This window comes from Capra hircus, chromosome 14, assembly GCF_001704415.2.
Source record: "Capra hircus breed San Clemente chromosome 14, ASM170441v1, whole genome shotgun sequence".
Classification (NCBI taxonomy): Eukaryota; Metazoa; Chordata; class Mammalia; order Artiodactyla; family Bovidae; genus Capra; species Capra hircus.
In genome coordinates, this window is record NC_030821.1 from 93,223,199 (window position 1) to 93,238,779 (window position 15,581).

General features: G+C 37.2%; 1 protein-coding gene across 14 annotated transcripts in view; it reads left to right on the forward strand.

Moving 5' to 3' along the window:
- RIMS1 (regulating synaptic membrane exocytosis 1) overlaps positions 1-15,581 on the forward strand; it is a 599,631-nt gene that overhangs the window by 466,834 nt on the left and 117,216 nt on the right. For 8 of the 14 annotated variants that reach the window (XM_018058838.1, XM_018058839.1, XM_018058840.1 and 5 more), the window contains one exon: positions 4,846-4,958. In XM_018058838.1, the coding sequence (XP_017914327.1) occupies positions 4,846-4,958 (113 nt within the window). Of the gene's footprint in view, positions 1-3,633; positions 3,814-4,845; positions 4,959-11,999; positions 12,061-15,581 lie in introns of those variants that run through there. The other 6 variants (XM_018058836.1, XM_018058831.1, XM_018058842.1 and 3 more) reach the window with 2 other exon arrangements.

Genomic DNA, 15,581 nt, shown 5'->3' on the forward strand with positions numbered 1-15,581 from the left:
TGGCCTCAGGAATTGACGGCTCCCCAGAGGAACCCCAGCACATTGACCCATCTTGGCCTCAGGCAGAATTTGCTGTGTGATGATCATAACTTTTAAGGCCTTGTGTTGGCCTCAAAAAAGTAACCTTTTCAGGAATAGCTGTGTAAGAAAATGTTTTGAAAGCTGTGATAACCATTTCTAGATAGAAGAAAGGCAGACCATGCCTAACCATTGAGGTAGAGCTTCAGCCCCTCTGAGGAAGCTCATAGTAAATAAACGTGTATCTTTTCACCCGCATGTGTGTTGAGCTTTGCGGACTGTTAGCACTGCTGCACGTCCTGCTCTGGGGACTTTTCTTCTTGTGGAACCTGCTTTCTGAATCCTGACTGGGGGATGTTTGGCCAGGATTGGTATTTAGAACTGCGTACACATTCGTTTTACGCTGTGCTGGTGCTCCTGAAAAAAGGCAGTCACCACGGGAGGAACCATGGTGACCTTAAGTACCTCATGTATGTCCTTCAACAAGTAATTTTTAAAAAAGGACTCTCTTTTTAAGCAGCAATAGAAGCAATTTACTGCAAGCCTCCTTGCAGCAACAGAAATGTCTAACAAGCTAAGATTTTGGTGGGGAAATGTTAACTTTCTTTCAGGAACACTAGTCTTAGGTGAAGAGAGTAGGCAGGGGATGAACTCAGCAGGAAATATTTAGAAACTCGTTTGGAGACGGTGAACTGGAGTTGTAGTTAGATTGGACTCATGTTTTGTTCTAGAACCCTCACTATTTTTATTTCAATAGTATGTTATGTGTAGACATATGAAGTAGAGTTGATGTCCATTAAATACCATTTTCCATATATTTTGTTCCTATAAACTCTCAAAATACGATTCTATTAAATCTTGTCAAACAATCTGTTGCTGGACATGCATTTATGTTTTGTTCTGCAAGATGAGCAGTACACCCAGGAATGTGATATTACCATATTTCATCTCATTATAATAGAAGCCAGTCCTGTCTCAAAGGCAGAAAAGAGAACAGTGTCGGCGCTTCGTATACTCTGTGGATCCTGCCTTTATCAAGCTAGTTATTCGTCTTTTTGCCATTCACGCTACGAGCCCCCAGTTTTCCCATCTATAACATAGTAATGATAATACTTTGAAGAGCTGTTGTGAGAATGCAAAAAAGGACACGTGTGTATATATGTGATATGTATGCCACAGCACATGCATGTACACAGACACGCTAGAGCCTGGCATGTGTAGACGGCACCATGTGGATGCCCGGTGAGGAACACTTGCTCCCATCACCCTCCTTCTCCATCATTCACTCCCTGTCCATCCTCTGTCCTGCTCCTTGCTGGTCTCTTTCCCTCAGATACCTTTACTTTCTCAGCACATCCCATTTCATGGAAACATCTGGATTTCCTCCCATCTCACTCCCGGACCTCAGAATTTCCTGATTCACCCTCCTTCCTCTCCTCTGAAACAAACTCCCCTTGGCTCCACCGTCTCTTTCTCCAAAGCCTGGCCCGTCTCTCTCTAGCCCTTGCCTTGTCACTCCCCTCTGCCCCGCTCCTGTGATCCAGCCTCGTTTATCCTCAGGCGGAACGGTTTCCACGCCTCCTCGGAGTCTGTGCTTCCATACTAGTTATAGATGGGCGGGTAGCAGAAGCTGTTTTGTTCCTGAGGGACTTGTGATTGGTTTCAAAGGAAAAACAGCCCTGGTGCTGAGCAATTAACCCCCAACAGGGCACACTATCCTTGGGCCCTGAAAGCTCGTGGCTTGGGAGGATCTGTGTAACATTCATCGAGAAATGAATTTGCACTTATGTGCCCCTGAAATTGCTTTTCTATATTTATACAAAATAAGTGGCAAATTAAATAGATAGATAGATACTTGACTGTGTCTCAAGGCATGGGAGCTCTTAGTTCCCCAACCAGGAACTGAAACCATGCCTCCTTCAGTGGGAATGCAAAGCCTTCACCACTGGACCACCAGCAAACTGTGCTTTTTATATTTTTGTCATTTACTTTGGGGCTGTATAGACTCATCTAATTTATTCACGTTTCAGGTTGCATTTAGGAAGTTCTTTTATGAATTGCATTAAGAAATGAAGCAAGATTTTAGTGAAATTGCAAGATCTGTGAAATTTGTCTGGACTGGGGTAAAAACTATATTATTAAACTTTCAAACCACATTAGAGTGTATTTTGTACAAGGGAGTGTTGAAGTTTATTCTCATGATAATGACTTTTAAAGAATAATAGATAAAAACTCATTATTTATCATTTGAAAGGAGTTGATCATACCTTGATTCTTCCCATATAAGTTAACTATGTAGAGCTGAGATCATGTGAGAAGTTAATCCAGAGTGAATGAACAGTTTTGACACATGATGCCTGGGCTTTCTTCCATTAACTCAGAAATCAAAATGACCGTCCATGTTTCTGGATATGCCTTAGGGTCTGATGCAGCATTAATCCAGAGCTCAAAAAGGTTAAATGCACATTAGATACCTAAGCTGTACCTTTTTATGCTGTAAAATCTGACATTTTCCCATTTTATTGTTTGAAAATAGAGAATATACCCTGAATCAATATAATCACGGCTGCAAAAGACAGAATTACTTAAGAGAAATATTGTCAATCCAAATGAAAGTTGAATAAAGCACTTGGTAACTAATGTGTCACTACTTCCTGTAGTGATCAGTATGGATTCTCGACTCACCACTTTAAATTATTTAATTGAATATTACAGCATTGTTTTCAAGAGGATGAAGTGTTATCTCTTGGCTTCTGTGACTATGAAAAATAATACAGGTTAGGTATTTTAAATGTGCACTTTATTTAAAATGCAAAAGATGATAAAGCAAAAATGTATGTTTTAAAGAAGCATATACATAATATATACACACATCTATTCACATGTAAGCATCAGTTTTAAGTTCTTAATCCTTAATTTAGAAATTGGCTTCATAATAATTTTGAGCACTATATTAAAACAGCTGTCAATATATGGACAAATATCCTTTCTGATACTTTTATGCATTAGAGGATGTATTTTTATCCATATATCAGCCACTTGCATTTAGTCAGCTCCAAAGCAAAGCATTCTCTACCTTATATCATTTGAATTTGTTGATCTATTTAAATTAACCTCAGAAGACAGCTTCCCTTTGCTGTTTGGTAGGAGCTTCCTATTGCAGAGTATAATTAGGAACATTGTGAATGCGCAGAGTGCATGGCTCCTTTGTGAAGGCAAGTGCTTCAAGTGTCCCGGGGTTCATTGTTCCGATGGTGCTCCCTCGTGCAGCCCCAATCTCTTTACTGAGGTCTTGGTCTCTGAGCTGCTGTGTTCCAGACACCAGAGATCAGCTCAGTAAGACACAAGAGTCCGAAGTCTCGGCCCTGTGGGCTTGCAGGTTTGTCTCCTTGGAGGAACCCAGATGGGTCCTCGCGGGACCACTGGGCGTGCACGTTCCCGATGACGCGTCGGTTTGATGTGAAGTCCCGTTCAGTAACATTGTGATGGGTTTGCTCCTGGGTGTTAAAAATCACTGTCTTGTACGAGTAACCAGGTTTTCCTTGGACAGATATGCTGGTATCAAAGTGAATGTGATCTGCTGACTGAAGATCTTTTCTGACCCTAATGTTTTAGGGTTCTCCCACCATGTCTTTCTAGAAGGGGATACGCAGCCGCGAGAGCGACTGATCAGCCAGTCCTTAGGGGGAAACATCCCGCTCGCTCCCGCTCGAGCGAGCACCCTAGTGTCAGAACACTGTCTATGCACCACCTTGCCCCCGGAGGGTCCGCGCCACCTTCTCCGCTCCTGACAAGGTCGCTGTTCAGTGTCTGCCTCCAGGTGTCGCTGTGGTGTTGTGCCTTCCTGAGCTCTCGACACTGTCACTCATTACGGCACCATAGCTCTTGGTCCTTTCTTTGTGACACTTAAACCCCTCCACATCCACCCTTGCCTGCATCTGCCTTCACTGTGCTGGTGACCTTCTCTTCTATACTTCCTGCCAACTAGCCATCAGTGAAAACTAAACCTGCCTGTGTTACGTCCTTCCATCTGTTTGTGGCATATTCATAAATATTTTTTTTAATTATGTGAAATTCTTGATAAGAAATTGCCTGGAATTAAATGTATATTTGCTTTAAAATGTATAAGAGGAATTAGAAGAAAAAAGTCTTTCATCTTTTTTTACAAAATTCTGAGAGTGCTTTAAAGTTCTTTAGTATTAAAAAAAAATTTTTGAATAACAGCAGATTACTCCAGTACAATAGTAATGTATCTGCACGCTTCTTAAATTTATATTTGTAATCTTGATCTGTTCCCCAGTATATTTCATAGTATGTGCCCCAGGTTCTTTTTATACATATCTTTTCAGACTTGTCCTATTTAAAAATAAATTGCAAGTGGATGGTAGCTTATGAAAGTCTGTAGCTGCAACTACTCTCGTCACTTATATGGATTTAATTGTAGCAGTCTAGCAGCCCTTCTTAAATAATTGACACACGTTGTTAAGATTCAGAAGCTGTGAGTAGATACATTCCGTCCAGCACTACTGAAAATGGATACCTGAACAGCAAGTCACAGCTTCATACACAGTTATGAAAAGAAGTGTGGTCAGTTCTGCCCTGTTCAGGAGTTCATCCTGCAGCACTGTCTGTGGCGGAAATCTTCCTTTCTCTTTTAGCCCCTTTTTGGTCATAGTTATTTTATAAACGTCATGTAAGATAATTTGATTTTACTTCGAAAGGCCCACGTAGGGGTTTTATGTCTCTTTTAAGGAAGAAGTAAGGGATTTTTGCTGCGCCCTCCGGGGTTTCATCGTGTGATCTGTCCCTCTCTGTCTCCCCCCGCAGGACGCACCGCCAGGCGAGCCCCTCCCGGTCCCCGCCCACGGACGCCGCCTTCAGCAGCCGCCGGGGCAGGCAGCTCCCGCAGGTGCCCGTGCGGAGCGGCAGCATAGAACAAGGTATCCACAAAGGGAGCCTGGCCAAAAGCCTGGGTTCGAGAGACCCCTCTTTATATATGCCTTCTGTTAACAGAATCATATTCTGGTTGCATGTAGTCTGATCAATCCTAAGAACTCAAGTTACCTAGAGCTTTATTCTCAGCACCTGGTTATAACAATTGGTGCCTCTGTGCTGTTTTTGCTGAGTGAGTGAATGAATAAATTTTAGATGGTCAGTTAAAAGAAAAAAACAAGCCCTTAGAGATATTTCTTCCAACGGTACCAAGGGAAAAATAAAATAAAACTTTAAAGACAGTACAACACAGTATTTTTGGTGTTAAAGGAAGACTTATTTAACCTTATTTTTAAAATATTTTTAAATGAAACAATCGTATTGAAGGCTTTTCTAGTGTTTTTTCATTTTAACTTACTTGCAATATCTCGTATTTTTCATATGTCTGATGATTAAAAACTGACTTAGAAAACACATTTTAGTGTCTTTAAACACTTAACATCACTTAAATTTCTCTTATTTTAAGCATATAGCCGTTGTTTTTATCTTCTAGATAGAGAGGGGGTGGGAGTGGGGGATATATTTTCCTGGAAATTAAATTCACTAAGCTACCTGGCCGAGAGTTAAACACAGTTGAAGGAGTCAGATTTCTTCATGTGACTCAAAGTACCTTCCCATTTCTCAGTAAGTGAAATGGTATGTTATCAGTAAATGTTATCATAAATTTCTTAAACTAGTGAAATAATGTTTAATTGGGGGTTGTAATGTGAATACAGTGGACATATATTTAAAACATGTATTAAAAATCTTCATCCCTGTGAAACAAGTGAAAGGTTAACATTTTGAATATTTTTTTCAACAGTGTTGGTTGTTGCTGATGTAAAATTTGTATATTTCCTTCTATATCGCTGAATATGTGTTCTACTCACTCAAAGCACTTTACTGAATGTATCGTTGAAATATGAGTGGTCAAAGAAGATAAATATGTTTTTGCAAAGACTGATATGACAGAGTTTGTACACAGAGTACTTGATTATAAGAAAATTAGCGTAGACTTTAAGAAGTGTCATCTTATTGACAGAAAAATGTTGCTACAATAAATTCTGAATTTGTATTCTTTTTTAAAAATCATGCATCCTGTTGATATGCCATGCTTTAATATTCAGGGTCATTATAAGCTTATTCATTTAGCTAATCAGAAAAATAAAAGGCTATGTGAAACTCTGACTTTCTTTTCTAAAAGAGCAGTTAATTCATGGGAATTCTCAATTCATGTCTTTAACAAACTTTCTCTTATTTGGGAACATTTTGAGAAGATAATTCATAATTATGTTATTAAGGCTGTAATTAGCAGTAGTCTAAATGAAATTGTCTTAAAATTTATCTTAAAAATGTGGTGTTTGTTTAAATTATCTGGTCACGGACTCCTGTTGCACAACCAAAAAACTACAGGTTCTAGTGTTCAGCTGCAAACTCACTACTGGCCATAGTGTGCTAAAGATTGATATCCAAAAATCATGTGTTCCTAAAATTCTTTGCATTTCCTCCAGGTGCTAAAACACTTAAGATTCAAAAGCATATGAGGGCATTGAATATAACTCTCATATAGTGAGATGATAGTTTTATTAATCTATTGGAATAAGACTTGCTTCTACAAAATAAGATGGAATGTATGCTAGACTTTGCGTTTTTTTAAACTCATGTTTGGTTGTTAATGTCAGTCAACATTAGTGCTTTATGATATTCGTATTCACAGTTGTCTTTCAGGGAAATCACCAATTTTTAAGGACTGAATTGAGGTGGGAAGAAAGGACTGACTGAGAATGAAATTGGTGGAGTTATTTTGATAGTTAATATCACAGATACATTCCTAGCCACTTGCTATTTGAGGTTCCTAAAGCTTATCATCTTAAGAGTCACATAGATACAACCTTTTAAAAATATAACAACAAGCATGTACTGTTTTATCTGTGTATTCTATAACTAAAATGAATCTGGTTTACTATATGATGTTACTATGTGCTTCGGGACATTGGTAAATGATGATACTGCCCACCTTCATCTTATTATGGATCTATTTCAAACTGAACAGTTCACATGACATGTTTGTATTTCCTAGAATATGTTTTTAAAAATCAATGTCTAATTTTATTCATGGGCTCAATAGAATTTAGTTCATTTTACTGAAGATGGAGTTTATTGATGTTCTTAAGGCTATATAATCATGTCATTTTCTTCTTTAATATTATATGTTAAAATTTACTTCTGTATTCTGTGAAGACTAATGCCAAATGCAGTTTATTTAAAATCAATGAATGCCCTACCATATTTGACTTCCTTCTTTCCAGTCTCATTTTATGTTTTTTTTACTTAAAAAAAAATTTTAACAAAGGATAATTGTATTTTATTTAAAAAACTGAGTTGACAATTGGTTGGTAAGAGTGAATATTTCAAATGATTTAGATTCCTGAATAGTGTTATAACTTCTTGATGAACTTATAATTTTTTTCATGCATAGTTTCTGAATATAATTATCTGTATTATTGTGTTTAGGATCCTTAGATTGTTTGAATGCTTATTTTCTTCACTGTAATTCAGTTCTGCCATTCTCTCTTTGTACAATGAAAGATATATATATATTTTTTTTTTAAAGGCTAACGTCATGTGATAAAACACATTTAATTAAACTTCTAAAAATGTATTTTAAATTTTCTTTTAAAAATTAGGAATGCTAGCCTATTTTCTACATGTAATCTGATTATGTTACAGTTAGGGAGGAAGCAGAGGTGTGGTTATGATACAGATTTTGAGATAAAGTAACTGAAAAAGTAGCCTTACCATTTAGGTAACTCTGAAGGTATGTGATAATTGAGAGCAGAGGCTTTCAGGAAACTCCTCTGGATATGTTCCAATGTTGTATTCTGGTGTAACCCTAAGGTAGTGTGAGACGGAAAGCAAGATAATCAGTTGCATTAAAATGGATGGTTTTCTGAAGCCAACCAAGTGATTTTATATGTGCGTGTGCAGCATAGGTTTTAAGAAGACCTGTTTAAAGGCCACCCATAAACTGAAGCAGTGTGCCAGCTCTTTTGTTGTTGTTGTTCTGGTACCCTGCTACCTAACACGACCGGAGCGGCTTAGCAGCAGCAGCAACGTTAATGGCACGCCCCTTCAGAATGTCTGGATAGGCCATTGTTTCTCAGTAAATGATGTGCCAGCAGGGAGGTAGATAAATGCATGAGAAATGTGTGAGAAATATAATCTCCAGAGAACATTTCACTTTGAAATAGTTTAATATAATTAATTGAGAAGGAGGAAAGGATTACCTGAAGTAGAATATATGTTTTTCCAAGTGGAAAATGTTCTAGAATACTTTCCACGGTGAAAAGAAAATGCCTACTACCTACCAAAAAATGGAATTTATGTGTTCATTTATTATATAATATTTTAAATTATCTGAAAGGCTATCATTTTTGAAATTAAAATGTTAGTTTTGAATATTAAATATGCTTTTAAGTACATTTATAATAAACTGTCACAATATATTAAGATTAAAATGTCTTAGTTAAGTGGGTGCTGAAATATTGTACAATTCTTCAAAGGCAAGAAAAGTAACACGAAATACACTCTTTCAAATTCTAAATATATTAATTTCCCAATGTTTATGCTTTTATTTAAAATATTTAAATTGTTGCATTCACTCTTTCTTTGATTGATTTTAGTGCCATGTTTGAGACTTCTTCATGGTTTGTCATTAAAGTTTGTCATATCATATTATATGTTACATATTTTTATTATTCATGCCATTGTGTTGATTCACATTTCCATGTCTAACTATAAATTTGCTGATTTCTTTCTTTTGTTTCCATCATTATGTGCATTTAATTCATTGAAGAACAAGAAAAATATAACTCATCCACAAAAGGTAAATATTAACGTAACTTTTTAACAATTGAATATTGTTTCTTTTCTCTCATAGTATATGAGTTACGTAACTGCATTTTTTAAAAATAATGAGCTGCATTATTTAACAGATAGCTTTTTGCCTGCAGTGATTTTGTAGGGCATTTGGTGTCAATTGTTTTGTATTGTGAGCAGTTCACATCAAAGAGAGGATTAAAATTAAGAGTATTTTTGCTTCAAAATTTATTTTTCAACACTGACAACTAGAAAGCAATTCTCTTTAGAGAAGAGTAGCATATTTATTTCATGTTTTTTGCGTTCCCTTGCACTCATAGATACAGGGTTTAATGCTTACTGTCTGCGATGCAAAGGAGTAGAAAATCCCTAGGTTTTCCTTCTAAACAGCAGTAACCTTATGGAATATTTGGCCCCCTGCAGTCATGCTTTGGAAGGCGGCTGCCAGAATTCTGCTCCTCTTGGCCCCAGGAGGGTTAGAACACCCATCAGTTCTTCCTTCTTGAGGGACACTGGAGGGAAACCGTTTATGCTGCTGTTTTGGCACCTTGCTGACCTGCCCTGGCCCTTCGGATCACATGTGACATTTGGTCTCTGTACTTGAATCTCATGTAGAGCAGACATCAACGCACTCTCACGTGCCACCTTATTAGATGTGACTATTGGCTTGATAATTCAATATTTAAATATGAGATTTCAGCTTAAAGAAATAATATTAGCAATGCTAAAGGATTATATAATTTAACAAAAGTACCTTTGCTCACTATTTGTAGCTTGAAGATGTAATTATTGTTCCCAGTAACTCTAAAAGTTAGTCCTGAGAGGACCATCATCCTTTTACGAAAGATAAAGCTCAGACTGAGAGAGGTTCAGAGATTTACCCATCCATCCTGGTGATGTGACATAGATTACAAGCCCATCTCCCACTTTGGACCTCCTTCATCTGTACTTGATTGCATTCTATTTTAATGGCACAAATCCCAAGTTTATATTCCTACCTTTGAGCACAGTGAAGTATGTGTTACGTCTCTCAATGTCATAGACTGAAAATGGGAGGTAATATTCAAGTACTTATATTAGTTTGAGTTTATGAAAATTTATTTATATTCTGGCACGTAATACATATTCTGACAAAGTGTCTGAAATACTACGCAATGAATAGATATTAATAAAAATAAAATGTTATTCAGATCAAGATGTTATGAGATCCTAGGCTTTGGTCCCTAGATTTTTCATAGATTTCTGGCCATCTTACATTTTTAATTCAGGTATCAGAAACACAAATTTAGGTTCAGTAGTACAAAAATGGCCAATTCATTTGTACTTACATTCAGAAGAATTTATTTAGACTTGCAAGATAAATTTTAGTATGCTGAAAGATGTTATGTTGGAGATGGGTCAATGACCTCATTCGTTTAGCCGAAAATAAGTATAATAATTGTTGATTTGGAGAGCTCTTTTCCCTGTATTATTACTAGCCAAAGCTTTAATTTGCTAATCGAAACAATGCAAAATTCATGGGTTGGACAACTTAAAGTGTATGAAGTATGCACCTTTACAGCCTCACTACAGAGCATGTCAGGTTGTTACATTTTAACAAGGTTGTTTTTGTCCTAACTGAGGTGTGTCATCATTCTTCCAAGGCTGCCTGGGACATGGGGTGTAGATAAGCTTCATGGGATGTACCACGTGACTGGAAACAATCGAAGAGACTTGTTTCCAAATGCAGCCAGTAAGGCAGAGAGCAATCCAGGATGCTGCATCTCTCTCCTGGGATTTAAGCGAGCCACAGCTGAGCCATGAAAAGCATAGGCAGCCCGGAAAAGATATAAGCAAATTCAAGAAATGTCTTTTGAGTCAGATTGTAGGTTCACCTGCCCCGCAGGAAAGAAAATGTTTTATTTTTCACAGAAACCCTGCTGCTGTGAGCTGACCTTTCTGAGGTCGACTACATTTAGAATTTAGAATCAGATTATCCTGAGTGCTCCCTGAGTGGTAGGTACTGCCTTAACTACAGCAGGTAATAGCGCAGACTTACAGGACCCCTAGTGAGAGGTGGCTTTTGATGAACTGCAGCCAAATTTGTAAGATGTTTCCAGTTACTCCAGGATTTATAAGGTTTCACAAGACGCAAGATTTTCAGTGCTAAAACTAGGAAAGCTCTGGGCAGGATGGGGTGGTTGGTCACCCTACCCAAAGGGGACGTAGGGGACCAGTATATAATTTTCAAGCGTATTTTGTAAAACACATCCAGAGAGGTATAATATACTGAACATTTTTAATATGAGTTAGAGATTATAGGGCACTTCCTCTAGGTCAGTGTCTTGACTAACAGGGTCCTCTCTTCATCTCATCATATTTCTGCCCCAACTTGAGACATAACTATTCATATCCTCGTTTATCAACTGAGGGAGCTACAGCAGAGAGAGATGCAGAGCCCGACCCAGGTCAGCTGCTCACTGGGGAAGTGCTTGGCCAGGAATCAGGGCTTGAGCCTCACTCTGGAGCCCTTGTGCTGATGAACCACTTTGCTTGGCCGCCTCTGCCACATTCAGCACTGGCCAAGCACCCACTGTGGGGTGACACTGCATAATCAGGGTGATGACCCAGGACAAGCCAAAGGAAGGTATAGTGATTCTTCTTATAGAAAGAGGGCAGAGGATGCCCAGAAGAGCAGAGCTGCTGCTGGACAGAGCTGGACCGCGAAGCCGCAGCCCGCGTCCTGGCCACTCCCTCGGGTCGCAGTCACCTCCCCCTCCTGTGGAGGAGGCCCACCCAGGGACCCTGCCACCCCTGGTGACCCAGTTTTATGTCACTCAGCCAGATCTTCCAATCCCTGGCTTGCTCTTCAAGCGAACCCTGCTCCCTGAGAAAAGGAAACCACTGTATTCGGACTAAGATGACGCCTTCTCGCGTTGAAAAGTTAACTGAGGAAATAGAAGTGTTCACACCAGCTTGTTTACCTCTTTCCCACCTCTTCTTTGTATGTTGGAAGCTGAGGTACCCTGTCTTTCTAGGATTCACAGACTGTTTTATAGGCAGATTTTAAATCATTCATTCTCAAAGTAAGCCAATTTTTCCCTCTCTGCTACATTTCTTGGACAGTTTTAAAGAGCCCATGAATGTAGTTTGGGGGCATCGAAATAATGATATAAGAAGATCAAAACAGAACCAGAAATTAAAAGGCTTCAGGTGAGAAAAAATGTTATTATCATAATAAGTTTCTAATTTATATGCCTTTAAGATAGGATCTCTAAAGTGCATTAACTTTTTGCCTTTTGGATGCAATTTGGAATAATAACAAAACCCATTATACTGTCTTTTCTACAAGTAGACTTCCCTTTATCATAAGAAATGTGTAGTTTACCCATAGAGAGAATGAAGTGCAATTAGAGTTCAAGTAACTAAAGGATTTGAAAAGGAATGAGCTAGCATCTGTTTTGTGGTCCTGTTTAACTAATAAAATATATAATAATTGTTGTAAGCAGGTCATAAGGGCCATTTAAGGATTATCTCTAGTCAACTGATTTTTTTAAACTTCTGTTAGAGAAATGCTCCAATAAATTATCTGTCTCTTCTTTTTGAAGTGTTGATAAGAATAGTTTGAATGGCAAGCACTCAACCTATAATCTTTATGGAACCATTAGCATTAATCTGAATAAAATGTAATTCAGATTAAAAGTGAAAAACATCATTTTAATGGTTTTATGTTACATTGTTTATTGTTTATGGAGTTGCTTTTGAAACATGTTATAGGAGAAAAATCATGTCTCTTGCCTATATAAGTAAACTAATTTACTTGTGAATCCATAGAGGCATAATTATTTTAACTGTCATTATGTAGAAAAGGATTTTGGCTTTATTCACATTTTTCTTAACTGCATTTTGAGTAGGTGCATATTACCCAGGTGATTCATTTGATGTTACTGTGTGTAAAGATTTCAAGTTATTTAATCTTCTATGGCTTTGCTTTTCTTGAACACTTATGAGGAATACTCATGAATGTTTAGTCATAAACATTTAGAGCTCTGTTAGTAAAAGCATCGAATTGGTCCATTTCTCTTTTTGTCACAAACCTATAACTATGTTTGTCATTCTAGCCTTCTTTTTAAACTTTAGGGATATATGAAAGTGGTCCATGTGCAGTAGTTCTGAACTCTTGGTTTGGACCCATTTTTTCTGTTCTGCTGATTCAAATGTGATGCTTTATAATAGTATTAAAGACTTTTAAAGTTTTGAATTATTTAACGTTTGAATCAACCAGGTGTCAGTTTGCCAGAAATGCACCCTTGAGGGAGAAGAGTTTTGCCTCTTCCTCCCTGATTCTGCAAGAGAAGATAAAAGGTGGATGTCTAGCCATGAATAGACTTTTTGAGTTTTCTTCTCTAAAGCTATATATTTCCCCTAAATACTGTAATTTTGTTTTGTAAACTTTAAAATTTGTCAACACTTTTTGCAAAAAAGAAAGGAGATGTTGAATTTAGTAGTTATGCCATATCAAACCTTCCAAGATAGATTCTGTTGCCTCCAGTATAATTGGATTACCAAAAAATGATGGATAAACATGTTAAGAGATCCTGGGGATGAACAGCATGACCCTTTTTGTTCCCAGAGAAGCCTTAAGTCCATGGACTACTCTCACGAAGATTGTGTTCTATGCAGTGCCTTGTAAGGAGGATAGTGCCTGCTCTCAAGACAGACATAAACATAAAAAGCTACTTAAACCTGTGTAACAAAAGGGCAGGGTAAAATGACAGATTTTTCATTTGACTTTCTCATCTGTCCAGGATCAGATTAATATTTTCACTGTTCTACTGGGGCTTGGCTATTTTGACACTGAAAGTGATATATGGGGCTGGAAATCCTGAACTTTGTTTTAGATAGTTGAGTGAAAATCAGCTAAAACAAGAGATGGCCTTGGGGTTTTGGCTGCAGACAAAAGAGATTTAAGAGATTTACGTGATAATACATAGAAGTTACCTATTTCCTCTAAATCGATATTCCATTTCAATTTTTTGTGCCCAAACACAGCCTCTTTTCAAATTCATAAAGGCGATATGGTTCTTTTTACTTTGCATGCATTATTTACTTGTATTTTATGCTTCTTATCCTGGACAGACAGCATCTCTTATTTTATTGTTTATGTTACTGTAGCATAAGCCTTAACATCCAAGAGAATCATGAAGGGGCACGTTTCTCCCCTTGCAAACTGAAATTCATTTTATTCTAGGAAAATGACCCAGAATATGGGCATTGCTGTATAGTCAAAGTATTTTAAATATTTACTCTTTATATACACACATTCTATATGTCAAGGCAAGAGGAGTGGGTATGTGAGTATTGTATCAAAGTTGCTTATTATGCTTGTATGACTCCAAGGATGAGGATGGACGTTAAAAAAACTGCTTTATCTTTTAACTGGCAAAAAAAAAAAAAAATAAAGATAAAACATAACCAAATATAACTGGTAATTTTTGCCCCTTAACTTCTGGGGTTTTGGTAAATTGGCAAACAAAAAAAAAAAAAAGTAAAAATGCTGGAAATGCGTTAGTTGAGCAAGAGACAAAGTTGTTAGCTTCCTATTTTTTAAAGATATCAGAAAAATGTCAAAATTTATTGCGACAGTACAGAGTCAGAGACTGCAACAGCAAGAAGTTACTCCAAGTGATGTCGTAGAGTTTTCATTTTCTTTACAAGTGAAAACTCCTTAAAGGTGAGATGTCAGGACTGATCAAGCTCACACTGATGAATGGTGGTATGTCTGAGGTTTTAATCTCTGCCAAGTGTTTTTGAGTCCTGAGTTCTTACCATTTTACCCCATTGCTTCCAGGTGTGTGGAGAATGTTTCTACATCTTAACAGTTTGTGTTCCTCTAAAGTCCAAAAACCCATGTGTAGAGATAAGTTTTGCAGTCTTGAATTTCCTAATATAAAAGCATCTTTCTTTCTCTTCAGGCTGTGTATACCTTACAAAGTTTACAGATTCAGTCAGCTCATTTTTTTTCATCTTTTATTACTTTCTAATCTCCACATTTCCCGTTACTTTTTTGTTTATTGTGTTTGAGTGCCCACCAGGAGTGATTTGTAAAAATAAATGCTTCAGAGAAGGGCTTTCCTCACGGCTGTTAGTAACAGGCACTGCAGATATCTCATTCATACATTTAATTCTGACAGCTTTCAGGCCCGTGGTCATTTATCATCATTCTGAGACACACCAGACCCAGATCAGGGCTTCACTGTCGCCAAACTCGTTATGATGCAAAGGCACTACAATTTCATAAAGTGTGGTAGCAAGCTTTAGACAAGGTTGTTATCCTGTACAAATGTTACCATGATTTACCTTTTACACATGTGCTAGCTAATCTTGTTAGTAAAAAAAAAATACTCAATAACCTTCTTACTTTAATTATTTAATAATACAGAAATTTTCATTTTCTCTATTCCCTTTTGTACTCATATTTCACCTAGAATACTTGAAAATGTAAGTTTAGCAATAAATTGTACGGATTCTCTGTTTTGCCTATAAACACAAACGTTTGAAATTGCAAATTCATGTGAATTTCTAGATGCATAGGGAGAAATGTGAAAGACTTAAGGAATTTGAAGAGCAGAACAAACTTGTATTTACATAATTGTAAATTTGAGAATAATATTTAAAATATATTTATGAAAATTTAATGTTTAATAATTATCTTACATTACACAGGGCCATGA